Raw genomic sequence first — 26171 nt, 5'->3', positions numbered from 1 at the left:
TTTAAAATTGACTTTTTAATTACCTGTAATACGAGATATCTACTTACGGGGCGAGCTATATATGTTCGACTCAAAAAAAAAATAATATATTATTAGGCCTACAAACGACCCGCGAAAATTCAAGGCCAGAAATGAGTAGGCCTAGGTGCTTTTATGGAAAACCCGTGGGTATCCCGCCTCGCACGTTGCCTTTTTTTTTTGTTCTAGTTTCCAAAATAATTTCTTATGTAAGAATATCGTTTATATTTTCAAAAGATAATAACATAATTTGAATTTTTATAAAACAACAAAATTGTTTTAGAAAGTAGGCTAATTCTAAAGTCGGCCGCCTGCTTGTGCGTATTACACACATTGCACAATAGGTTGAGGCTGCCCTGTGTGTAGACTTAAATATGTATACTAATATTTAAAGATACAGATCAATGATATTTTTGTAAATTATAATAACGTTTTAGGCTTTAGAAATAGTGCATGTTAATATTGATTTGTTAAAAAAGAAGATAATTAATATTAATTACGTCCTACGCTTGGCATTTCATGTGTCATTCTAGTCATGCTTGTTAATCAGCTAGATCTAGACTATTCTTTATCTATCGCCCACCCAGAGTTTTACATAAACTTTACAAAGATAACCCGTACCCCTTATGCTACTTTTAATTTAAAATTTAAATCTCTAATATTACTGGGGTATTCATAGTATGATAGTCATAACGCCTTTGCGGAAGTACCTAAGTTCTAAGTAAAAGTGAAACAAAAAATCTATTGAAATTTCCGATTCTCTTGCTGAGGCTTGCGCCTTGAAGTTGGAGATAGCGCTAGATCTAGATATAGTATCTAATCTACTGATTTTACTCACTACTAGTAATCTAGATATTAGGCCTACCTAAATGCATATTGACAATAGGCCTATATTATAGTCTTGACTAGAATGATGAACATTTCTAGATTAAGAAATGCCAAATCTTAATATATATAGAATTATAGAGATAGATCTAGACTCTAGGCCTAGAATATAGATCTAGAATCTAGTATAGAATAGATCTTTATATTATCAGCATAATCCAAATCAAAGAGGAAAATCAAAATGGAAAAGGTAAAATGGGTACGAGTCTACATAGCCTGCAGAAATTGTGGTGCAGTATTTGTTTATAAACAGAGGATTTCCTGCGAGCATTGTCAAGAAGCTCAGTAAGATATTTGTTTAAATTTTAAAGATTTTAGTTGATCAGTATTTCTCAGGCCTGTGGTTTGTGCCACCTGTGTTGATTGTGATGTGCTGACAAAAGAGCCAATGAGGTCATATTGCAATAACTTGAATGAGAGGATTTTTTTTCTTCTAAAAGACAAATAAATCTTTTTTTAATTTAATAATAGTCTAAATCCACAGCTATCTTTGAGTTCATTGTAAATGAGATTGTTTTCATATTGAGCCATGAAGATGTAGCTTTTTTTTTAAAAAAAAATTCTGGGTTATGTAATTTTTGTTTTGTAAAATTAGATATTGATCTTGATATGTCCACTAGAATCAAGATTAGATAGCTGGTAAAAATCATGTATTATGCAGACCTATATAAAATACTAATACAAACATAACACTAATTTACAACTACTACAATATATATATATGCATTGATGTTGGATTATATATTACAGACATACAGAAACCTGTGTTTGAAGAATGTTTAGTAGCATGATTAAGATGTTTTGTATGATGATTAAAATGTTTTGCTTTTCCTGTAAACATCATTCTCTCGTGTTTTTTTGTGTGTTCATTTTTCAGTTACTGCAGTACAAAGTGTTTACAAGAGGACCAAAATGTTCATCAAAATATCTGTTCACCATTCATCAGAGCAGATACTCGTCAGATATCTACAGATGATGCAAGTGTTCAAAGTCGAACTTTAAACGAACTTTTATTACACAAAAGTAGAGAAATCCCTTTTTTTTTTTGTTAACATTTTTAAGCCATAATTGTTAGTGGTAAAATAAATGAATTTAAGATGAAATGTTTAATTTTTTTTTAAGGTTTGGGAAATGTTCTAAATTTGTTTTGTAAAATTTAAGCTCAATGACAGGACTTCATTGTGGTCATTAGTAAAGGAAAACATTTCTAGGTTTCATATTTTCATAATCCTGAAACATTAGATTTACTTTTTGAAGCAGAGTAAAGTAAAAAGTAAAGTTCCCCTTTAGACCTTGTTGTCTATAGGGCAGATAACTGTTAACGAGGGTGTCATGTGGCCAAGAAATTCTTGGTCTATACTGGTTATTGAATGTTTATGTGGTAGATAACAAGAACTAGATACGTATTTTTATTAATATACACATGCCTGATATGTTTCCTTCAAACAGTTCAGTACCTGTATAGGTCGTGACCTGGTTTATTTGTTTGAGGCTTACCATTAACATTATTATATTTGATTATGGCTACTTAATTCATGTATTATATATTGATATTTTTTTCACTTTCATGACGAAAGCTTGCAAAGTTTTTAAATGACTATTACTTATTACAAAACTATGGTTTTGCCTCTTTGGAAATAACTTGCATTAAAAAAAATATATTTGATCATAATAGATGTACGGAAATCAAAGGCTTATCAAATTTCTGACCAAGAATGCTTCAAATGCAAAAAGAAATGTGATAAAAGCATATCATGTGTCCATTGTGGAGTATGTTACTACTGCAGTAATTTATGTCAGGAACAGTCCATACATCTACACAAGTCATCTTGTGGTAAGTGTTTTTTATTAATAGGGAAAAGCTGCTAATTTTTTAATTTTTGTCAAATGTTCTACATGTTTTGGATGTTTTTTAAATTTTTTACATGTTTTGGATGTTCCTTCAGAGTTGAAGATAATTTACTACCTAGTCCAAATCTCCTGCAGGACGATGTTGAATGGCAGCGGGGAGGGTATGAACCTGGGACCATCGACAATCCAAACAACAGTCCAGCGTGCATAAAAAATCAGAATGCACCATTGCCTGTATTGAGCTCAAAATAGGTCCATGTAATAGTAGACAAGTACACACTAATGAGCACTATATTTCAATATTCCTTCTGTCAACTAACTAACTAACCTTTGCAACTTTCATCAGCTCATTCATCAACAACATAGATCACTGGTTTTATCAGTACTTTTCAATTATATTACTAGTCAGACAAAAAAATTATATGTACTGTCAAAATGTAGGAGGCACGTTGTTGAGTAGTAAAGTGCTTGGCTTCCAAACCAGGGGTTCGTGTTTCGAATCCTAATGAAGACTGGGATTTTTAATTTCAGGATCTTTGGATGCCTCTGTGTCCATCCATCAGTAATGGTTACCTAACATAGGTTGGGGTAAAGTAAAGGTGGTTGGTCATTGTGCTGGCCACATGAGACCCTCGTTAACCATAGGCCACAGAAACGGATGACCCTGGCATCATCTGCCCTATTGACAACAATGAAAATAATCCAACAGATTTGTTGTTTGTAATATATATTAATATATATTTTGGAGTTTGTCAAAGAATTTAAGTTTACAAAGAAGTAAAAATGTAACATATTTTTGTGTTTGCTACAGCTAATCCTGGTCTTCTAAAAGTAGGCACTCTTTTAAAAACTAAGTATGCCTATTGTATGTCCATACATATAATAAACATTTAAAAACAGAGACTAGCTTGTTCTTTATTACTCTCCATCTTACAAGATTGATGTTTGTGTGCATGTGCACCATAATGTCATAATGTGTGATTGAACTGACACACAGGGGTACAAATGCTCCTTCTTCCCTTGTGCTATTAGAGCATGGAATAGGTTGCCTTAGCCAGCCAGGAAAACCAATGACTTGGCAGAATTTAAGTCATTGGTTAACATGCATGACTAGATGCATGACGTGTGGGACATAATCATCTTTTTTGAACTAAAGTCTGTATTTTATAAGATAACATGAGTTTGTAGTCAAACTCTTTTTATATTGTTTTTTTATTACCAGTACCATTCTTTTTAATAAATTCATAGAAGTTAGTGTGAAAATTACATCTATATTTAAATGTTTTTGTTTTCTAAAATTTTTTTAGCCTTAATGGCATTGTTCAGCTACCTAGAAGAGATTCTCTTCTCTGGCCAGACTTTTCAGATGCTTAAGACTAAAGGACTAACTGAAAAGAAAAAAGCAAGCCCTTTATTTGGCAACCTCGTTCATGAATTAGCACGTAAGAATTTATTTTTTTCATATTTGTTTTTACATTGCCTACTATTTGGGTTAGTGTAGTCGATGTGAAACACTGCATTCATCCTTTAACTTTGGAATTGAAGACATTGTCATTATAACTATTATTTGGCAACCTAGTTAATCACTTAGCATGTAAGAATTTTTTACATCGTTAAGTATTTCCCCTTTCAGACGCTGTGGTCTATAGGGCAGATACTGTAAAGGTCATCTGTTTCTGTGGCCTACAGTTAAGGAGGGTGTCATGTGGCCAGCACAACAACTAACCGCCTTTACTTTCCCCAACTAATTTTAGGTAGGCTACCCATTAGAGTTGGGTGGACTCACAGGGACCCCCAGTTCAAGAGCCAAGCGCTTTACCACTCAGCTACTACACCTCCACATTATTAAGTAACATCAGTAATTTCATATCTATAAGTTTTATGTCTGTAAATGATAATCATGGGCTGTTGTTGGTCAATTTTATAGTTCCTGTTGTGCATGTGACTTTAGTGTGTGTTTGTGTGAGTACAAATGACTCAATGGCTGTTGAGTTTGTACAGCACAAAATCTCCCATTATCACCCTTTTAACGTTAAGGAAAACCAAATGCAGTATTATAATTTTACAAATACTAGTACACTAACATTTCTATAACTATAGTTTGTCTTTTTATTACTTTTTATTATAACAAAGAAAAGAACTTTGTTCCCTTCAAAAATAGATTGTTTAAAAATATTTTACTAATTTTTTTTTTGTGATTTTATAACTTGTTAAAGTTTAATCTTTGTTCAATACACTTTATAAATTATGGAACTGTTCAGTGAAATGGCTATATTAAAAAAACAAAAACAATAGTAACTTAAAAGCTGATTATTATTGTTTTGTTTTCCACAGCAATGTTTTTCCCTGGCCCTTTTTTTTCTGCTCACTACACTGCTAGGCCAGTGATATATGCTCAAATTGTTAGTCCATATCCTCACAGTTGGCGCTATGCAGTTATTGCAATGGTAAGCTAATTTACCGTTCTCTTTGTAAATGAACGTTGAATGGTGTAATACTGAGTTCTTGCTTCCTGAAGTACTCTAGACACGTGACAAGACAGACACTGTACGACTGACTCAAGTCCGTTCAGCAGACAACATGAAGTTTATTTTACTATAATAATAATAATATACTGCACTCCTTGTTAGTGCTACAAGTCTAGAAATAATAATCCTATCCGCATAGCAGCGGTATCAAATGTATCAATCACATCCGCATCTCAGCGGGTAACAATAAGAACAATTACTACTAGTGACACTAGAGCTTCAACTGTAGATATCCATTGAAATTAATATTCAATAAGCACATAATGAAATCAACTCTCAAATATAATTAATCAACAATCATTAGTCCATCGACTTTCATGCTATATACATATATATACACCAGTCCAGGAAGAAAAGTCCAACCTTCCTGTACCGGGAGCAAGACCTTACTAACTTGACTTGACTGAACTCAAAGTCAACTTTATTCACTCTACTTCCTGTTTTCTACATCAGGAATTCCAGGAATTCTTTTAAACTATTAACATGACGTGAACTTTAGATCATGCAATGTCAACTAAGACTGTGACACACTTGTTCTTGATGTTTTAGCTGCCATTTGCAGAAAGATGTAAAGGTCATCTGTTTCTGTGGCACATGGTTAATAAGGGTGTCATGTGGCCAGCACAATGACAGACCGCATTTACTTTTCCTCACCCAATTAAGGTAGAGCTGGGTAGACTAAGAGGTTCCCTAAAAATCCAGAAATTAAAAATCCAAATCTTCACTGAGATTCAAACCCAGGACCCTAGGTTTGGAAGCCAAGGGCTCTACCACTCAGCCACTGTGCCTCTTTTTCTTGATGTACCAGGTGAGAAACTGAGGTAACACGCCCCCTATAGTATCTTAGTGCAAGAAGATTAATTTTGCTTCAAATTACTGTTGCTTGTTATTTAGGTTATTATGATGAAATTTAATAATCGTCAAACTCATCTGCATCAAAGTCAAATTTTAGAATTTTTCAATTGCACAGTGTTAGTGTCCCCTGCATAACATTCAATTCCTAATACAATATTTAATGAAATTACCTTTTTTGACATAGAGTAAAAATAAAATATACATTTTAATTCTCCATAAAAAAAATAGATTATTCTTGCAAGCTCAAGCTCAATGAATAATAATTAATAGTAAGTCTATAATGTACAAATGTGTGTACCTGCTAATGGAATACTAAAGAAGTAATACCAAAATACCTTAAAACCTTAGTAATAAATTTTCAAAGCATTACGAACAAAACAGCAGACTTAGAAATTTTATTAGAATGTGAGAAACCAGACATAATTGCAGGAACAGAAACTTGGCTACATCCTGAAATTTATAATGCAGAAATTTTCAATAGTAATTATGAAATTTTTAGAAAAAATAGGGCTGATAATCATGGAGGAGTTCTCTTAGCAATAAAAAACACTCTTATAGCAGAAGAAATTACCTTACCTAACTCAAAAAATATAGAATCTACATTTTGTAAAATTAATACCACCTCAACATCCCTAATAATAGGCAGCATTTACAGACCACCAAATTCTAGTTTAGAATACATGCAGGAACTATGTAATCAGATTACTACACTTAAAGAGACAAATGAAAATGCAGTTTTTTGGATTATGGGTGATTTCAACCTACCTGATATAAATTGGAAAACACTAACCATAGATAAACACCAAAACCTTAAGGACATAAATGACCTTTTCATAGAAACTTTACACAACCTAAGTTTAGATCAAATCATTAAAAAGCCAACTAGATTAAACAACACATTAGATCTCTTCTTAACCAACAGACCTGGACTAGTAGTTGATTATGATATTATCCCTGGTCTATTAGACCATGAGATCATAAAAATACACAGTCAGATAAAAGCAGTAGCCAATACAAAACCCAAAAGAAAAATCTTACTCTGGAATAAATGTAACCTAACACAACTTCACCAAGCTGCATTAAACTTTCAACAAACATTCTTATTAGAAAAAGACATTAACCAACCAGTCGATGATCTCTGGAATTTCATTAAAAACCATCTTAAAAGCATTATAGAAAATCATATACCAACTAAATACACATCAAACAAAATAAATAAATGCTGGTTTAATAATAGACTAAAGAAGCTTTGTAAACAGAAGGAAAACCTATATAGAAAATTTAAAGAAACCAAGGCAGAAAGAGTTTACAAAAAGTATATAAAAATTAAACACCTAACCCAAAAAGTAAGCAGACAGCTGCAGAGTGAATACATAAACAATGTAATATCTAAAGATAACAACAAAAACCTATGGTTATACATTAAGTCTAAGAAAATGGAAACAACAGGCATAGCACCATTAAAAGATGAACATAATATAATACATAATGATAATGAAACTAAAGCAAACATCCTAAACAAATACTTTGCATCAGCATTCTCAGCCCCAGGAGACAAAGACATGTTACTTAATTTGAACCAAGTAGACAACATAGAAGATTTAGTAGTACAAGAAAATGGAATTCAAAAACTATTAGCCAACACCAAACCAAATAAAGCGTCTGGACCTGATGGTATTCCAGCTAGATTACTCAAAGAACTAAGCAATGAGCTAGCCCCAGTGTTCAAAATACTCTTTCAGGCATCGCTTAACCAGGGCAGAGTACCAAAGGACTGGAAAGAAGCTAATGTCACCCCCCTATTTAAAAAAGGAGAAAAATCTGACCCAGGAAACTACAGACCAGTATCACTTACCAGCATCACATGTAAAATCCTAGAACACATAATATGTAGCAACATCATAAACCACTTAGACAAACATAATATCCTCACCTCATACCAACATGGCTTTAGGAAATATAGATCATGTGAAACACAACTAATAGGACTAATTGATGATTTTTCAAAAGGTTTAGATAATAGTGAACAAATAGATGCTATCTTACTAGATTTTTCTAAGGCTTTTGACAAAGTTCACCACCATAGTTTGCTTAAAAAAATAAAATATTTAGGCATTAATGGTCCACTGCATCAGTGGATTAAAGATTTTCTGATAGGGAGAGAACAAACTGTAATAATAAATGGCTCTAAATCAAAACCGATAACAGTTAACTCAGGTGTACCTCAAGGAACAGTCTTGGGTCCACTACTAATTTAATTTACATAAATGATTTACCAAATTGCATTAGTTCAGGAACAAAAGTCAGACTATTTGCAGACGATTGCATAATATATAGAACAATAAAAACAACACAAGACACAGATATTTTACAAAGAGAATTAGATGAATTACAGAAATGGGAATCAAATTGGAGCATGTCTTTCCACCCAGAAAAATGTCAGTTGTTAAGAGTAACAAAAAAACTAAAACAAATTAATTCCAGTTATCTTATTCATGGCAAACCAGTAACACAGACTAAAAACGCCAAATACCTAGGTGTTATAATAAATGAAAAACTGTCATGAAATCCACATATTGATGAAACTATAAAAAAATCCAACAAAGCATTAGGGTTTATTAAAAGAAATTTCTATAAATCAAATAAGAACATAAAACTAAAATGTTATTTAACCTTGGTTAGGCCAATAATAGAATATGCATCCTTCGTTTGGGACCCCTCAACTCAAGAAAACATTAAGAAACTGGAACAAACACAAAATAGAGCAGTGAGATTCATAACAAAGGAATATTCACATTTGACTAGAGTAACACCATTAGTAAAATCACTAAACTTAGAAAGCCTTCAGGACAGAAGACTCAAAAGTAAAGTAGCAATTATACATAAAACACTGAACCATAATCTTCAAATACAAAAACAAAATTTAATAAAATACTCTGAAAGACACAAAAATAAAGGCACATTCCTCGTCCCATATGCTAGGACAAATTTGTACAAATACTCCTTCTTCCCTAGTGCTATTAGAGCATGGAATGGGTTGCCTGAGCTAGCCAGGAAAACCAATGACTTGGCAGAATTTAAGTCATTGGTTAATATGCATGACTAAATGCATGACGCGTAGGACGTAATCATCTTCTTTTTTGAAGTAACGTCTGTATTATATAAGATAAGAAGATAAGAATAGGCTTTGGAGTGTCATTTCCTGGTGGAGATTTTATCTAGGATCTTACTCATTTTATTTTCTGAAAAGCAGTCAGTACATCAATACATTGCTATAATAATAATTATATAGCACATGTGACCAAATTGCCACCATTCTTTAAATATTAATATGCATAAGGGATATTACTGATACTTTGTTATAAGAAACATACAATATAATTGAGTCCCATGAATGAAACACAGAGCTATGAGGGTTACTACATTTTTTTTAATGAATTCAATAATTAATGAAATAATCTTTCTGAAATATTAATAAAATGTGTTGCCATCTTGCATGAGTTTCTGTGAGAAATTGTAGCTCAAATAAGTTGTCAAAGTAAATGGTTCAAATTTTTGTTTGACAGTGACAAAAGTGTGAGTTATAAGTTGGAATTTAATGAAATTTATTAATTTCTTTTTAGGATGTAATGTTGAATACAATACCCATTATTTTTCATGATGAGCAAAGGACTGAAGCAAATATCACAGGTGGTCCAAATATTGATCATCTTGCTGTTACCAAGGCTCCTTTGTCTTCCTGTTTAAAACCAGGCAACTTCATCATCTTACTGGATGCCTGGTTGCATAATTTTCGTGATGCCACAGTTGGGGTCCGAATAGATGACCTGGAGAAAGTACACTTTTTCTGGTCAGAATTAAAATAATACATGCCTGAATATCCCTTATAATGTAAAACTTGTTATGAAAGTGTGCATTTTTAGCTGTATAACTGGATTTCAACAAAACATTTACAGCTTCTTTATTTCTAAAAACACTAGCTATAAAAACAAAGTATTTTTTGTTCTGATAACTAAACACAAAGTCATAAACATTGATTTTCATTAAATACACATTATTTGCGGACCCCTCGAAGGAGGAAAAAAAAACAGTATAATTCTGTTTGTTCATATTAAACCAAAGTGCTGTTATATATATAAATTATGTATAAAAAATATTTGTATTACTATTTATAAATTGTAATGGTAAACTGAAAATGTTTTGTTCTTTGTTTTAGAGAAATAAGAATACACATTGTAACCACATTTTTATACATAATTTTAAAACAAAATTTAATAGATGGGAGGACTTGGGCAGCACATATGAAGCTCTTCCACTGATTTTTTCCCTTGATGCCATGGCTGCTACACCGCTTCAAACCACATTGAATACAGGTCGTTCAATCCTTTTAAATAAACATAATGGTTCTTCCTTGTATATCAGAGTTCTCAACCTTTTAAGCTCGGCAATCCCTTTTTACAACCCCCCACTCTTCCGTGACCCCCACCCACCCACACTTACACACAGCAATAGAAGAATTGACAAAAACAATCCATTTATCGATGGTCTTAGGCGACCCCTGACAAATCATCAATCAACCCTCCAAGGGGGTTGTGACTCACAGGTTGGGAACCCCTGTTGTATATTATCTTTTTAAGTTGAACACAAATAGTGATAGTGTTGTCAACTCAGCAGCAAAAAGCTGACTAGCAATTGAGTCATAAAAGTTTTGTTTTTAGATGCCTTTTGAAATTTATCATCAAGCTTAATATTCACTTCATCATTGCCCTTTTACTTCATCATTACATTTTCCATTAATTTGAGGAGAAATTCTAAACATCTGTTTTATCTTCGGTATATTGTTTAGACTATGCCATATACCAGTGATGCCCAAAATATGGCCCTCAGGCCAGATGACGTGCTTCCAACCGGCCCACCAAAAATTTCTTTCCCCCCCCCTCCCTTAAAAAATGTTCAAAATGTATCTTTACCTACGATAGGGCCCTCACTTTTTTCTAATGGATCCAAGGCATTTAACATTTGTGCGTTTATGAAATAGGAGTATAGAATCTACTAGGAAAAGTGAACGGATCTGTAGTTTTTTGTACAACATGATACTAACATAATATCATTGCTAGGCAACATGTTTGTTTTTATAAAGAAAGTGTGGCTGTTTTTAAAAAAACAAGAACAAAAAAATATCAACAGAACTAAGCCATTTTTTTAAGTGTAAAAAGAAAATTCAAATATCCCAATAATTCAATGTAAGTACTAGATCCTCGGGTTTGAAATAAAGATAGTTTCTTTTCAATTTTATTGTTTTTATATCTTTTCGATCATGTGACCCGCGACACTAGTGTTGAAAATTAAAATGGCCCACAGATTGAATTAGGTTGGGCATCACTGCTTTATACCAACAGGACCCATGAAGCTGTAAGGTTAACTTAGAATTGCTGATTGGTTTGCTTTATACCAATTATGATTTTCAACTGATGTACCATATTGACAAAACATTTCTTACAACTTTTCTTTTTGTGTGAAGTATTGCTCCCTTTTATTGAACTACCTTTAACATTATTGTTTTATCTATCTAGAGTTATAAAAAGATGCTCATCATTACAATATTTGTGATACAAATAAATGTTTGTATTATTATTATTTAACATTTTTAAACAACTGTTTTTGTAAATTAATATGCTCCATTTATATAAAGGCTTTTTTGAGTGTTAGAAAAGACTGACATTGAAAATGTTTATGTAATTTTTTTTTTGTAATCCAATTTTTTAACAACTTTTTTTTTTTAAATAATGAATTTTAATCATTAAAGTTGATTTTTAATCATTTTTTTAAGAAATTGAAATATTACTTGCTTACTTAGTAAGTACTAATATCAGAAAGGCCAGCATTGGGAAGCTACCGTCTTCTACCAAGCTTGCTCCCAGGTTTGCTGATAAGGGAAAAAAATACTTTAATAAAAAACAAAGCTTATATTAAGCATACTTGTATCAATTAGTTTGGATTAGTGATGTAATTAAATTTGTAAAAGATCTACATTTACAATAAAAAAAAACATTTATAAAATTAAAAAAGAGGGTATGACCTGAATGTGAACTCATGGCTGAAACCTTCTCAAGCCAACACGGTAACCACTCTGCTAGTGGAGAGCTTATGAACATGGAAGATTTTATAGTTATCTAATTGTTTCTATAGCCTTTCTATAGCCTTGTCCTATTTTTTCAGATTTGTGCTCACTAAGACTCAGACGACGACCTACAAAGGGGACTAATTCAGCTTATACTACCCTTTCAGTCAATTATAATTTCTTTCCCTTGTTTGAGATATCAAACAAAATAATTGGTTAATTTTTATATTGACTTTTGTGTTGTCAGGTAAAAGAAATAATTGTGCAAAATTTCAGCTTGATCTGAGATTGAGTGTGGGAGAAATAACGTGTACAAACATTTTACCAGACTAACAGAGTGAGTTGATATAAAAGCTTTGTAAAAAAAACAACAACGTAGATATAAGGGTTAGCTGCGAATATAAAACAGCCACCGCTGACCAACTGGTTTGCAGTCATGGAGGATGAGTTGGAGTATTCCAGTTGTTAGGATATTCAATAAAAACATCTAAAATTTCCAGGGAAATGATTGCAAAAAGCGAGTATAGAGCGCTCTAACTCTAAACCCGGGTAGGTGAAGCTCGTTAGCTAGGGATAGCAATTCATCTAGGAGAGAAAACTCCAAAAATAAACACCTGCTGCCTTGCAGATGATCTTGGATGATCAAAGGCTATGGGAGCACACCCAGAAAGAAAAGCAGGCTGAAGTCGGGGTCAATTTGCTATCCGGCGCATAACACATTGACACGCAACCTTAATATGCTGGAGTTCAGAAATGATTCTTATAGATGTGGCGTCCTGCTTGAGGAATCCGGATGTGCAGGTAGCGGACGGGCTGTCCGCTTTGAAGGAGTCCACACAAGGGAGCTGGTGGTTTTCTTCCAACACTCCAAGACTAAGAGAAACGTGGAGAATCACCATAGAAAGCCGACCACGTCCTTAAAAGTTTCAATACGTTGTGAGCTTAATACAAGTGAGAAATGAAATAGGATTTCATTTTTTTTATAGAAAAAGTCGCCAGTTTCTGAAATGTTTGTTGAACATACCCCATCATCCACGCATGGATAGGCTTCTCATCTAGTGTCTCAGTTTCTAGTCTGTCGTTCCATTGCACCACACCTTACAAAGAATGTCAAAGTCTAGCTCTCTGATTAGACCCCGCAGGACCAGGTTCTTCTTTTTGTTGCTTCTTGTGTTGCATGTTTTGGATGTTCCTTCAGAACTATCGACTATTACATTCTAGCCCATTATTGGCCCCCAAACCTCCTGCTGGACGGCGTCGGGTAGGGTTCAAACCCGGGACCATCGAGACTTCAGTCCAGAGTGAATACCACAAGATCAGCCAGCTACATGATCAAATGCTCGTTGCCACGTCACAGATAATGACATCGGACCTGAACAATAGAGAACAAATTTCAATAATACAATCTCAAAAGACGCTTTGCACAGTATCACTTCCAAAATGCCTCATGACCGATTTCTTTAACTAAGATTCCAGTATGAGCTAGTGAATTCGAGCTTAGTTGCGTTGAATTATTGATTTTCCGTATGCTGTTCCTTTTGTTCAGAAACTTTCGGCCATTTTGATGAAACACCTAAACTTAAATACAAAAGTTTAACATAAAGCTTTTGTTTTTTTTCGAAAAGCCTCGTTTAAACTGCTAATTAGTCAAAATAGTTTCTTAGCGAGCACCTAGGAGAAAAAAAAAAGGGATCTTTGTACAAAGTTTCATACAAATCCATTCGGCGGTTCCGGAGATCTCTTAAGAGATGAATGAATGGCATTTCGCAAATATATAATACACTGTTAGAATGTAGATGTAAAATTACATATTTTTCAAAACATGCAATATCTACATAATCATATATGTTATCTTATAAGTTACAGACGTTACTTCAAAAGGGGAGATAATTACGACCGAGAATCCATATGTCAATCTAGTTATGCTTGTTAATCAGTGACTTAAACTCTGCTAATTTGTTAGTTTTCCTGGCTGTTTCAGGTAACTCATTCCATGCTATAGTGGCACTGGGGAAGAAGGAGAAATAAATGTTGCCATAGATGATGGTACACTTAAGGATAAGGAATAATTGTCCCTGAATAATTCATACCATAACACAGTGAATATCTCGGTATAATGCCACAGTTGCATAAGTTTTTCCCGACGCAAGAACCTCAGCACTTGCAATAGCACCTCACATCTACAATATCTGTCACACACCAGCCCCTAAACTAGCACCGTAAGAAATAAAAGAGTTCTAAAACTTCCACGTATAAAACGAAACAAAAGAAATAACGTCTCAGCTCTAACAAGAGTCAAAACAGACGCTAACAGAGTAAGACTACGGCTGTCCTAATTATTGATCTCTCTCGCTTGCAGCACAAAGTCATTTTCTAAATTATTTAATTAATAACAGCGATCTTTCAGTGTGGAGTCCTAGACATTATTAGAGGAAGAAGTATTACTAACTCGAGCTTCGCTGAAGACATAGATGGCCTATCAGGGACAGAAGGAAAACTAGCTACAGGTGGAAACGAAGAGATTAGAGAGAGAGTGTTACTATATATAGTGATTAGACTCGATCACGATGACCGGCTAACTATTGCAACAAAAAAAAAAACAAAAAAAAACACTAAAACTCTGTGGCCATATTACAAGGTCTTCGGGGCTTGCAAAGACCTTCATTGAAGGAACAGTACCAGGAAAGCTATGGGAAGACCACATAATAGAATGGGTGGGCCTGCCAAAGAAAGATGTTCTATCCATGGCAAAAGACAGAAAGGAGTGGAGAAAGACAGTGGACAAATCGTGTGTGGTGCCCCAACATCCAACAGACTTTCTCTTTTTATTTACTTACACATTCTTTAGGTTCCATCATATCCCAACCACATTTGTCCATATTGTTTTGTTTTCTTTTTTTACCCCTTGTAGTATAGGCCTATAGGCATCCTAGGTTGCTTAAAGAGCGTATACGTAAAGTAAAATGAATGAAGACAATATTGAATTAGGCTGATTTGGATCTTAAAAAACACTTTACTAGGGATTGACATAGGAGCACGCGTAGGACGTACTCTTTTTTTTTTTCGAAGTAACGTTTGTATTTTATTAGATAAGATAACAATTAGATCTAGATAATAATACAATAACAATAATTAAAAAAAATATTATTAGAAAAAACAACAACAACAAAACAAGTGTTTTATATATAGATCTAGACATGGGCGGACTGGCTATATGGACGTTCGGGCAAATGCTCTGTGGGCCGGTCCCCAAATGGGCCGGTATTACCACAACAATAAACTTTTTGTTTTAAATTACGTCTGTATTTTATAAGACATGGGCCTCATTGGTGTCTCTAAGGCACGTATTAAATAACTGTATGCATGCAACTGTATCGATACATTTTCTAAATAAATAGAATCATTTTGAGGACAGGTAGACCTAGAATTGTGTGCCCATCGTATAATATACAATTTATGGGCTGGATGGTATAGAAATGCCTGGGCCGATCTTGACACCCAGTCCGCCCCTGGATCTAGACATGGAACATATTTTTTTTTACTTTAAACTCTTGATTCAGAAGATGAATTAAAAAAAAAAAAGGGGGAGGTATTATTGGTAACACAAGAAAAGGGTATATTATTGTTAAAAATGCGAAAAGTTAATTTTGCCAGTAAAAAAAAAAGGGGTATGTTGCGAAGACGAAATCGAAGGTAGATTGTAATAATATACTAGACTAGATCTAGATTAAAAAGATTAGATTCTAGATTAACCCAAGATTAGTTACTTAGTAGACTTAGCCTAAATCAGCATAGTAGGCCTATACAGCCATAGTATACTCATGGGCTATAGTCCTGTAGTATCAAGTATAGATCGATCTACTTCAGATCTAGAATCTAGTGTAGATCTAATCTTATCTAGATTATTCTAGATCTATTTGATGTACTATCTAATAACTACTTTAACTAGAGTCTAATTATAATCTATACAGTTAGTAGAGTCTACTAGACTAGTAGACTCTTGTTGAATCAAAGGAAGTCATGACTCATTATCTTCAGTAGTTCAACTCTGAAGGAACATCAGTAACATGTAAAACTAACATTTTGTAACTTAGATCTAGAAGTCTAGTATATAGTATAGATCTACTACTAATATTGGTATTAGTGTACTGTAGGCTCTAGAACAGCGGTTCTCAACCTTTTAAGCCCAGCGACCCCTTTTTACAATCCCCCACTCTGTCGTGACCCCCTCCACACCCACACACAGCAATAGAAGAATAGACAAAAACAATCCATATTTTCGATGGTCTTAGGCGACCCCTGACAAATCGTCATTCGACCCCAAAGGGGTTGTGACCCACAGGTTAAGAACCCCTGCTCTAGATAATAAGATTATACCTAGATTTAGCTTCAAGTAGGGTTACTAGACACTAGACTAAGACAAAACCATATTGAGAACAAAACAAAAAGGAATTAAATTGATAAATCAAAGGTTTCCTCCCCACCTCCCCCCCCCCCCCCGAATGGAAAGCTAAAGTATTTTCTGACGCCTCCATATTTTATAAGCATCTTAGGATTGTGAAGGAGCCCTATGAGTTTTTGCAGTGGGGTCCAGGGCAGAGATCTATTGGCCTGTTTTCCTCCATCATTAGCTTCAAAAGTGCATTTAACTGGCATTCTAGTTTTTAAAAAACGTCTCCCCCCCCCCCCCAATAGCTGTACTATATCTAAGTAGCAGTTTTCCAGACAAAAAGGAGACTCATCATTCACTCTGACATACTTGTGAGACAATATTTACTTGGGATTTCACTTTGTGAAGAATGTATCTCACTGAATCAATAGTATAAAGTTCCCCTTTCAGACCATGTGGTATATTGGGCAGATGATGTAAAGTCATCTGTTTCTGTGGCCCATGCTTAATGAGGGTGTCATGTGGCTAGCACTATGACCAACCACCTTTACTTTTCCCCAACTAATGTCAGGTATCCATTAGAGCTGGGTGGACTCAGAGGCGCCCTAAAGATCCTGAAATTAAAAATCCCAGACTTCACCAGGATTTGAATCTGTGACCCCAGGTTCAGAAGCCAATGGCTTTACCTTTCAGCCACCGTGCCTCCTCACTGAGTCAATGGAAAGTCTATTTTTTCTCTCTTCTCCTCTGTCCCACAACTGTACATTGATCAGCAAAAACACTTTTTCAATGGAAAAAATTACAGATATTGAACCAAATGGACAACATAGGAGGTATAGAAGTACCAAAAAGGAATCCAAAAACTATACGCGAACATAAACCCAAAATAAAGCATCTGGACAAATAAATACCACTTATCTTATTCAGACTAAAAACTCAAAATACTTAGGTGCTATAATAAATGAAAAACTATCATGGAATCCTTATATAGATGAAATTATTTAAAAATCTAACAAAAACATAAGGGTTTACTAAAAGAAATTTCTACAAATGTAATAAAAACATAAAGCTAAAATTTTATTTAACCTTGGTTGGGGCAATAATAGAATATCCATCCTCTTATTGGCAAAAAATCATTAAAAAACTGGAACAGACACAAAATAGAGCAGTGAGATTCATAACAAATGAATATTCACATTTGATTAGAGTAACACCTTTAGTAAAATCATTAAATTTAGAAAGCCTTCAGGATAGTAGACTCAAAAGTAAAGTAGCAATTATACATAAAACACTGAACCATAATCTTCAAATACAAAAAAAAAATTTAATGAAATACTCAGAAAGACACAAAGATAAAGACACATATTCCTCATTCCATATACTAGGACAAATTTGTACAAATACTCTTCTTCCCTAGTGCTATTAAAGCATGGAATGGGTTGCCTGAGTCATCCAGGAAAACCAATGACTTAGCAGAATTTAAGTCATTGATTAACATGCATGACTAGATTGCCTAAGGACACATGAAGTATGTCTTCTTCGTTCTCATTTTTATGCTGGAGTGTTCAGATGACTAGACCAATATATGAGATGAACTGTGCAGTGTGTTTCCAAATCAGGGAGATCTCCATATAGTTTTCTTTCTATTGGGGTGTTTTGGGGCCAGTGTCTTGTACAGGCCTCTTGGTAAAAAGAGCAGTTTTGCAGGACATGGTCAGCATTATCTGGTGACACTCCACATGGGCAGATTTCACTGGTTCCAATTTTGAGCTTCCAGTACATATGTTGTCTCATTCTGTTGTGTCCAGTCCTGATTCGAAAGATTAGATGTTGATCTTGTCAGGATAGCTTATAATAATGTAGTATGTAATCATCTTCTTTTTTGAAGTAACATCTGTATTTTATAATATAACAAGCTGTATAGGACCCCCCTGCCTCAGTTTGGGTATTACCGATCTACTGGTTTGAATTTACATCTATGTTAAACATGGTGAATGTTTCTTTACATTCTCTTCTATTTTGCCTCGAAAATAAAAGCACATCGTGAAAATGGATTTACTCATTCAGCCAACATATTTATATCAAATATAAAATACTGTGAAAACGGGCTTACCCAATTTGTTAAAAAGTTTTGTTTTTTAATAGAGATACAATTGGGTACTTTTTGTCTATTTTAGGGACCTCTGGTAGTGATAGGGACATTAAACATACACTACGGCCTCCGCCATGATCTAAGGAACATTTATGCCAAGTTTTATTTAGATTGGTCAAATGGCTTTTATTTCTATGCGAGACATACATACATACATACATACCCCTTACTTTCTACTTTATAATATAGATATATGTTCTGAGCAACAGGTTTGTATGTACAGGTTTGAATATTAGAACATCACTAACACCACTGCTCACAAAGGAGGGTGTAAAAAAAACATGACAAAAAACTGAAAGTGATTAACATCAAAACCCCAGTCCTTAGTGAGTTATTGTGTTTAAACCAGAAGATATTAAGGATTGAATTTGATTGATGGATAATTCGCCATAAGTGTAAAAGATAGATAAAAACCTATTTAGGCTGGACTGGAGACGGTTTTAGCAGGGCCTGGGCGAGTGTCGTATCAGAGCCATGAATATTTGTACTTTGGGCTGGCGGTGAATAAAGATTCTCTTTATAGTAGGGCCTTGGGTGGGTACCCCACACATGCCTCTGGTCGGAGAACATGAGCTCATATTGCCAGACCTCTGGTAATCCTACCTTCAAAACTTCTCTTCAGAGTGCATTTATATAATGAATTCCATTGGATGGTGATTTTTTAAAAATATGCTTCTTAGCTGTGACATGCCTGTAAGAAGATTTACAACTCCTATGTCAAAAAATGTTGGGCACTACTGAAGTAGATCTATTATTTCTTGAAGACTAGACAAGGTCTATTTCAACATCTTTTTTTAATGAAGTTAGGGTTAGGTTAAGTTGTTTTGATATATAAATAGAAATTCTAGTAGTATCAAATATAGATATGGTAATTTTTTAAATTTAATTTCTTTTCTAGTCATGGAGAAGATAATTTGGATCAGAGTATTTACACCATGTCAAAAGTGCTGTACAAAATTTCTCTACAAATATAGAGTTAGCTGTGATCAATGTAAAAAAGCCCAGTAAGTTTCAAACACATGCAATAGTTTAGGCTACTAGATATAACTAAAGGTCTGTATCAAAAATACTATACTGACTTAGTTTGTAGTAGCATTCTAAAATATACATACATATCTTAATCAGACTAACATTAACATAAGCTCAGAAAAAAGTATCTTTCTGTATTTTAACTTTTTTATGCTAAGACTAATGTTTAATTGCCAAATCATTGTGTGTCAAGAATCTCAAACATAAGTCATACATTTGACAAAAAAAAGGGATTAAAGCAGTAAAACCTTATTGGTATGATTGCCACATTTTAGTTACTGATTTAGTTTTAGTGTAGCTAGATATATCCAATCATAAATAATAAGCTACTGAGTGTAGCTAGGTATATTCAATCATCACCATCATCTGTCCCTTAACTTTTGTCGTAGGTGTGCTTTGACAGTTTGCATAACCGAATCCCTCCATTTTTCCCTGTCAGCAGCTGTTATTAGTAGGCTCTAATAGTTTGTCGTATTTTCCCAAGAAATCTCTACAGTCAACTCTTTTTCTTTACGATCTCTCAAGAAAAATATTCAAACATTCAAAAAGCCAGGTACTTGTTGTATAGGTTTTGCTATACAATTCACACTCATTGTTAATTGAGAGATAAGTGTGAATATTAACTTCGTACAATTATTGTTTACTCCACAGCTATTGCAGCTCTATATGTTGGTTTGAAGATCTAGATTCACACAAGAATCATTGCTTACAAGCATCCCAAGCCTTAGATCAAGGTGATCACTTTTCTTAATTAGGAAGATGTATCCTTTTTTTAAAATTCTTTATCTCATGTTTTTATGACCAAGGCTTAGGGTTTAATGTACAGGTGCAGCACAATGACAAATTACTATTAATGTCACTTCCAAATTTTGTAAATTTATTAAAAGTAGTTTGAATGAGTCTGAAAACTTAACCTTAACTTTGATTTACAATTAACAAGGCAACAAAATTTTTTTTTACGCTTTTAGACCTAATTGATATAGTTTTTGAAAAATAATTAAAGTCACTTTATAACTGAATCAAAATGTGTATTCCGCAGAGACATAGATTCATTATTATAGTTTGTGCATTTTCAAAGAAAGACTTATCCAGAGTATCTATTCTTTTCTTCACCTAAAATGTATATAAAAAAGCTTATATATTTATTGAAAATTCCTTGCAGTTTTTTTTATTATTATCACACTTATATTACAGACTCCTTCCAGAAATCAATTGACCTCGATGGCAAACCAAACACTCCAGAGAAGACTTGCTTTTGTTGTGAACGGAGTTGTGGTGATGAGTTATCTTGTTGGAACTGCAGAAATGTTTTTTATTGCAGTTCAGTTTGCAAGCAGAAAGACAATGCAATACATTCAACTTATTGTGGTATAATATACTGAGATAATTGTTGTTGCCATGTTATCATTTTTTTAAAATTGAACTTATTTAGATTGGATTAATAACGGATGACAATTAATTTAAACAACATAATTTTAATTTACAATTGAAACAAATAAATATTTGTTTTTAAGAAATAAAATAGAACAGATATTTCCATTGTTTCCAATAAATAGCTTTCAGCTTCAAAAAATAATGTTATCAAGTAAATTACCAAGAAAAAAATAAAAAATACTTTTAAAAAAATTAAAGCTTATGTTAAGTGTAATTGTATCAATTAGTTTGGTTTGGATCAGTCATGTAATTATACATAGTGACTGAGACATAATAAATCTGTGTGATAAGAAATATTTTTACCAATAGTTTTGTTTAAGGTTTTAGCTTTCTCAATGTGCTAGGATCCTATCATTTGTCTGGACCAGTTGGGAAAAGGGGAGGGAAGAAAGGGGATATCTTGGTGAATGTTTACATGATTGTTTTTTAAATGCATAAAAAAAATGTTCACTAAGGGTGCAAGAGTCCTCAAGGGGACTAATTCAACTTATACCACATCTGTCAAGTATGATTCCTTCCCTTGGTCAAGATACCAAACAAAATAATTAATTACTAATAGTTAATTAACTAATTGGTTAATTTTTTTTTATTGATACTTGTGTTGTCAGGTAAAAGAATTGTGCAAAATTTCAGCTTAATCCGAGATTGGGTGTGGGAGAAATAATGTGTACACACAGACAGACAGAGTGAGTTGATATAAGCTTTGTAAAAAGATCTCTTCATAATCTTGTTTGTCCCTGGTTGTGGACCACTAACTTTTTTTTATTTAATGTTATCATTGATTATGTTGTATGTTCTCATTCTGTGGCATTTTACATCTTCAGAGAGGCTCTTTCCCTTTGCAACTTCTTGTGTGACTAAAGAGGCCAATCCTTGATACACAGCTGTGGTCACAGTTGGGCATATTTAATCACCAGGCGCCGTTGCACTTTCATCCTTCTTTCTACCGATGTTGTGTATGCTGTCTGCAATCAGAGATCGTTCCTTTATTTCTGCTCTCCATGTGGATCTATCCAGTACCTCTTTTTCCCAACTGTTAGTGTCAATTTTGAAGAGCTTCATGTCCTTTTGTTTGGCTACATAAGTATACCTTAAAAGTGGATGACCAGCGGCTCTACTCTATTAGATCACCACACATCTCATTGTAAACTATGTTAAACAATTATTTTGTTTGTTTATGTTTTTGTAAGCAGTAATGCAGTATTAAAATGTGGTCTGAAATTAGGTGTCTGTTTCATCACTTCATTTCACACTGCAAATGTCTCACACTGCCTTCCTTTATTAGAAAATTGAACTTGAATACTGTTGAAATCTTGCCATATACCTGAGATTCAAGCTAATGTTATTTTTGTTTTGTTTCAATAGGTAAGACTGTTTCTTTTACCTACATCAATCATATTATTTTCAATGGTGAAACTTTTCGGTATCTTGAAAAGAAAGGACTAACATCTGAAAGCAGGACGACTCCAGTTCTGCTTAGCATTGTCCATGAAATGTCTCGTAAGTGCTATATATTTCTCAGCATATTTTAATTTCTATACTGTGAATTATTACCCATATCTATTTGTTTTGATGGCTGCATGCTCATGTGGTATGCGCTCTGGGCTGTCATCTTTATGGTCCCTAGTTCCAACCCTGCTTGCTGCTATTCCCCGCTGCCCTTTGTGAGGTTTGGCTAGAATGTAACAATACAAAGCATGTAAAGCAAACAAAACAACAGATGGATGCTTGTACAGCCTTTATCTATTAATAATTTTAAAGTGGTATCTTTAAAAGAAAAAATATTTCTGAATGAAACAATGCCTATAATATTTTGACTAGACTACTTCTTTTACCCATTATTGAAATTGTGATTTCAGATAGCAGATTTTTAGTGCTAATAATTGTATTTGCTCATCAGGTGCCAGTGTAAATTACATAAGACCTTGGGTAATTGTACAGATAGTAAGTCCATACCCACAGAATTGGCAGTATGCTATTTTGGTGAAGGTAAGTTTTTTTTTTCCAATGAAAGTGATAAGGTTTGTCTTCACATTTTAATGCCTTTAATTTATGAGATATTTTACAAAGTTGAAATTGAATCACTCCAGGGAACTGTAATCTGTTGTGAATGTAGTTACACCATTGAACACATTTAATCCAATAAGAATCATTTTGAATGCTGTATAGATATGTTAGAATTTCAGAATAATGTTTATCAGAACTATTAAGGCTAGTCCATCTCATTTATTTTTTCCCCCTCATTATTGTCTTTAAAAAAAAATCTAATAACTACTAATATAAAATAGCTTTAAATTAGGCTTATAAAAAAATACTGTTAAAACTGTCAGTGATGGCAATGAGCCCAGTGACTAACACTATGTTGATTTGTTAAGTTTACAAATCATTGCAAAACTTTCAAGGTCTCTTACCATTTGTGTTATGATAGTAAATGTTGCCTTAACATCTTCATAATTGTTGGCAACAGAAACACTTTCCGATGCCCTAGACCAGTGATGCCCAAACTTAAGCTTGAAGCTATTGTGGCCTGTAAAGCAACACAGTATGATTGTAAAGCAACACAGTCTGGCTGTAAAGCAATACAGTCCGGCCTTGACATTTCTGCATAATGAAGCTGCAGATTTATTGGTTCCATTGAACTCGACAATATCCTTTTTGTTGCGGCATCCCATTATATACATGTCAAAAATTTTAAATGGCCCTATCACTGCCTTAGTGCGCTAAAGTCCAATCTCTTTTGGGTAGGGTGGTCTGGAAGAACATTTCCATGCTGCTCTAGGTGCCCAGCAAACACATCTCTGCTCAAGTCAGGTTTTGAAGTCAAGCCCCCCTAAACCATAGAATTAAAAAATATTTGTTATGAAATTAAATGCAACAAATATATTGATAAAAGCTAGTTTGTAATTATTTGTATTGTATGTAGGACTATACTGGAGAGGAAACTCACATCATTTTTCATGATGATAAAAGGACTCATGCTGCAATCACTGGCTGTCCGAATCTGGATAGACATGCTCTTAGCATGGCACCTTTGTCTTCCTGCTTGAAGCCTGGCAACTTCATCATCTTAATGGATGCTTGGTGGCACATTTTTCTAGACCGCACCACTGGCATTCGAATAGACAATCTGGAACTGGTTCATTTTGTTTGGAGGGATTAGGAGAGATTGTAGCACATAGCCGAGTCCTCAGTTAGTAATCAGATCACTATAGTTGTATTCAATTTGGGCTTTGTTTTTTAAGAGAAAAGTGGTGAGAGTATAATAAGATTTGACTTTGTATAACTAGTTTAGCTTATAATGGACTGTGATGACTATGGTCATTACCTAATTAATGGTATTATAATATGCTGTTTGTTCATTGTCAAGTAGGTCTCAACAATAACCTAATTCCTTTTATGTACATTCTAATTCTCATTGTGGGAATAATTCATAAACTACAACATTTTAGATTTCACAATCAACCAAATGTCTTTCAATCAATGTTCTTATCCTGTTGTTGTTTTTTTCTAAGTTCTGTCGTATTATTCTACATTGATATTAAACTCATCTATTGATGGGACTCATATTTCTAACCAACACAGATCTGTTCCCATTATCTACCATGTTGTTTTAATTATACTTAATGAGGCAAGTTGCCTTGTCGTTTTCCTATTGGCTTGTTATTGCAGTTTTCCACAAATGTATTACTAGGAATTTGTTTTTTTTTAATAAATTTTATGATTAAAAAATGTTCTTTTCCATATATTTTGTGATAAAAATGTTTGTTTTTTTAGTCACCATTAATGAGTTTATTATTATTTTTTGTGGTAGCAGAAAGGAAAAATGAATGATATTTTTTACCAAAAGGTGTGAAGGATTGTGCATTTGTAAATTATTACATAAAATAGTGCCACGCATGGCATAGGTAATGATTTTGTAGTTTGGCTGATCACTTTGCTAGCTGTGAAAGATAATCAATTTTGAATAAATAAAAATTATTGTTAAATTTCAAAATATATAAACAGAAAATTGATTGATAGAGTTTTTAAAAGATTATTTTAAAACTAAACAAGCATTTAGAATTGTTTTGATTCAAGTTTTTTTTTTTTTTTACCTTATTTTCAGTATGAAAATTGTTTGCCAATACTGACATATTGTTAAAAAAAAAAGTTCCCCTTTCAGACCTTGCGATCTATAGGGCAGATGATGTAAAGGTCCACTGTTTACAAGGGTGTCATTTGCCAGCACAAGGACTAACCATCTTTACTTTTCCTCAACTAATGTCAGGTACCCGTTAGAGCTAGGTAGACAAAGAGGCACCCAAATATCCAGAAATTAAAAATGCCAGTCTTCACCACAATTTGATCCCAGGACCCCAGTTCGGAAGCCAAGTGCTTTACCGTTCAGCCACCACGCCTCCAACTGATATATTGAATCATAGATATATTGATGATGCATAGTAGTTTCCATGAGAGATTCCTAAAGGATGAAATAGTTTTCAAATAGGATCTTTTTTTTTAGTTCTCCAAATACAAATATATCAACTTTTACCATGGACAAAGGAAATAAGAGAAAATAATATATTCTTTGAAGTGTCTGCTCATTTAATGAACTACAGAAGTAAAACCAAACTAAGTTTTGAACATTTGCATTTATTATCATTATTTTATATTGATTATTGATATTCCAAAAAAAACTTTTAAAAATAAAGATTAATGCTTTGTTTCTTATTTGTTGCTTGGTATTTAGTGTTTTAACTTTTCTAGGATAAATTATATAAATACAATTGTTTTTTTTAAAATACACACTACACAATAAACATTTATCAACTTTAAAAGTAATTAGTGAAATACTTCTAGATCTATAGTCACTTATTGCACAAGAAATATTTACATTTATTTAAATGAAAGCCCCCTACCTCTAGATTA

At 33.5% G+C, this 26171-nt stretch overlaps 2 protein-coding genes and 1 long non-coding RNA gene across 3 annotated transcripts; 2 read left to right on the top strand and 1 right to left on the bottom strand.

The window, feature by feature from the left end:
• Nucleotides 1-790: 790 nt before the first annotated feature.
• Nucleotides 791-12000, top strand: LOC106055598 (uncharacterized). The gene is made up of 6 exons (XM_056012742.1): nucleotides 791-1188; nucleotides 1781-1926; nucleotides 2579-2737; nucleotides 4062-4196; nucleotides 5089-5201; nucleotides 9761-12000. Exons 1-6 carry the CDS (start codon nucleotides 1085-1087, stop codon nucleotides 10001-10003), a joined length of 900 nt encoding a protein of 299 aa, XP_055868717.1. The 5' UTR covers nucleotides 791-1084; the 3' UTR covers nucleotides 10004-12000.
• On the bottom strand, nucleotides 6518-9871 carry LOC129923125 (uncharacterized). The gene is made up of 2 exons (XR_008775055.1): nucleotides 9783-9871; nucleotides 6518-6587 (listed from the first exon to the last, which is right to left on the bottom strand). It is a non-coding gene; the product is annotated as an uncharacterized LOC129923125 (long non-coding RNA).
• Nucleotides 12001-15921: 3921 nt separating the features above from the next.
• LOC106071548 (uncharacterized) lies at nucleotides 15922-25929 on the top strand. Its single transcript, XM_056012743.1, has 7 exons — nucleotides 15922-15951; nucleotides 19699-19804; nucleotides 20481-20563; nucleotides 21024-21197; nucleotides 22629-22763; nucleotides 23164-23252; nucleotides 24187-25929. The coding sequence occupies exons 2-7, from the start codon at nucleotides 19701-19703 to the stop codon at nucleotides 24421-24423; spliced, it is 822 nt and encodes a 273-aa protein (XP_055868718.1). The 5' UTR covers nucleotides 15922-15951; nucleotides 19699-19700; the 3' UTR covers nucleotides 24424-25929.
• The last annotated feature ends 242 nt before the right edge of the window (nucleotides 25930-26171 follow it).

The sequence above is a fragment of the Biomphalaria glabrata genome, chromosome 15 (genome assembly GCF_947242115.1).
Source record: "Biomphalaria glabrata chromosome 15, xgBioGlab47.1, whole genome shotgun sequence".
NCBI lineage: Eukaryota > Metazoa > Mollusca > Gastropoda > Planorbidae > Biomphalaria > Biomphalaria glabrata.
Note: the sequence above shows the minus strand (reverse complement) of the source record. Positions and strands in the feature narration are given on the sequence as shown.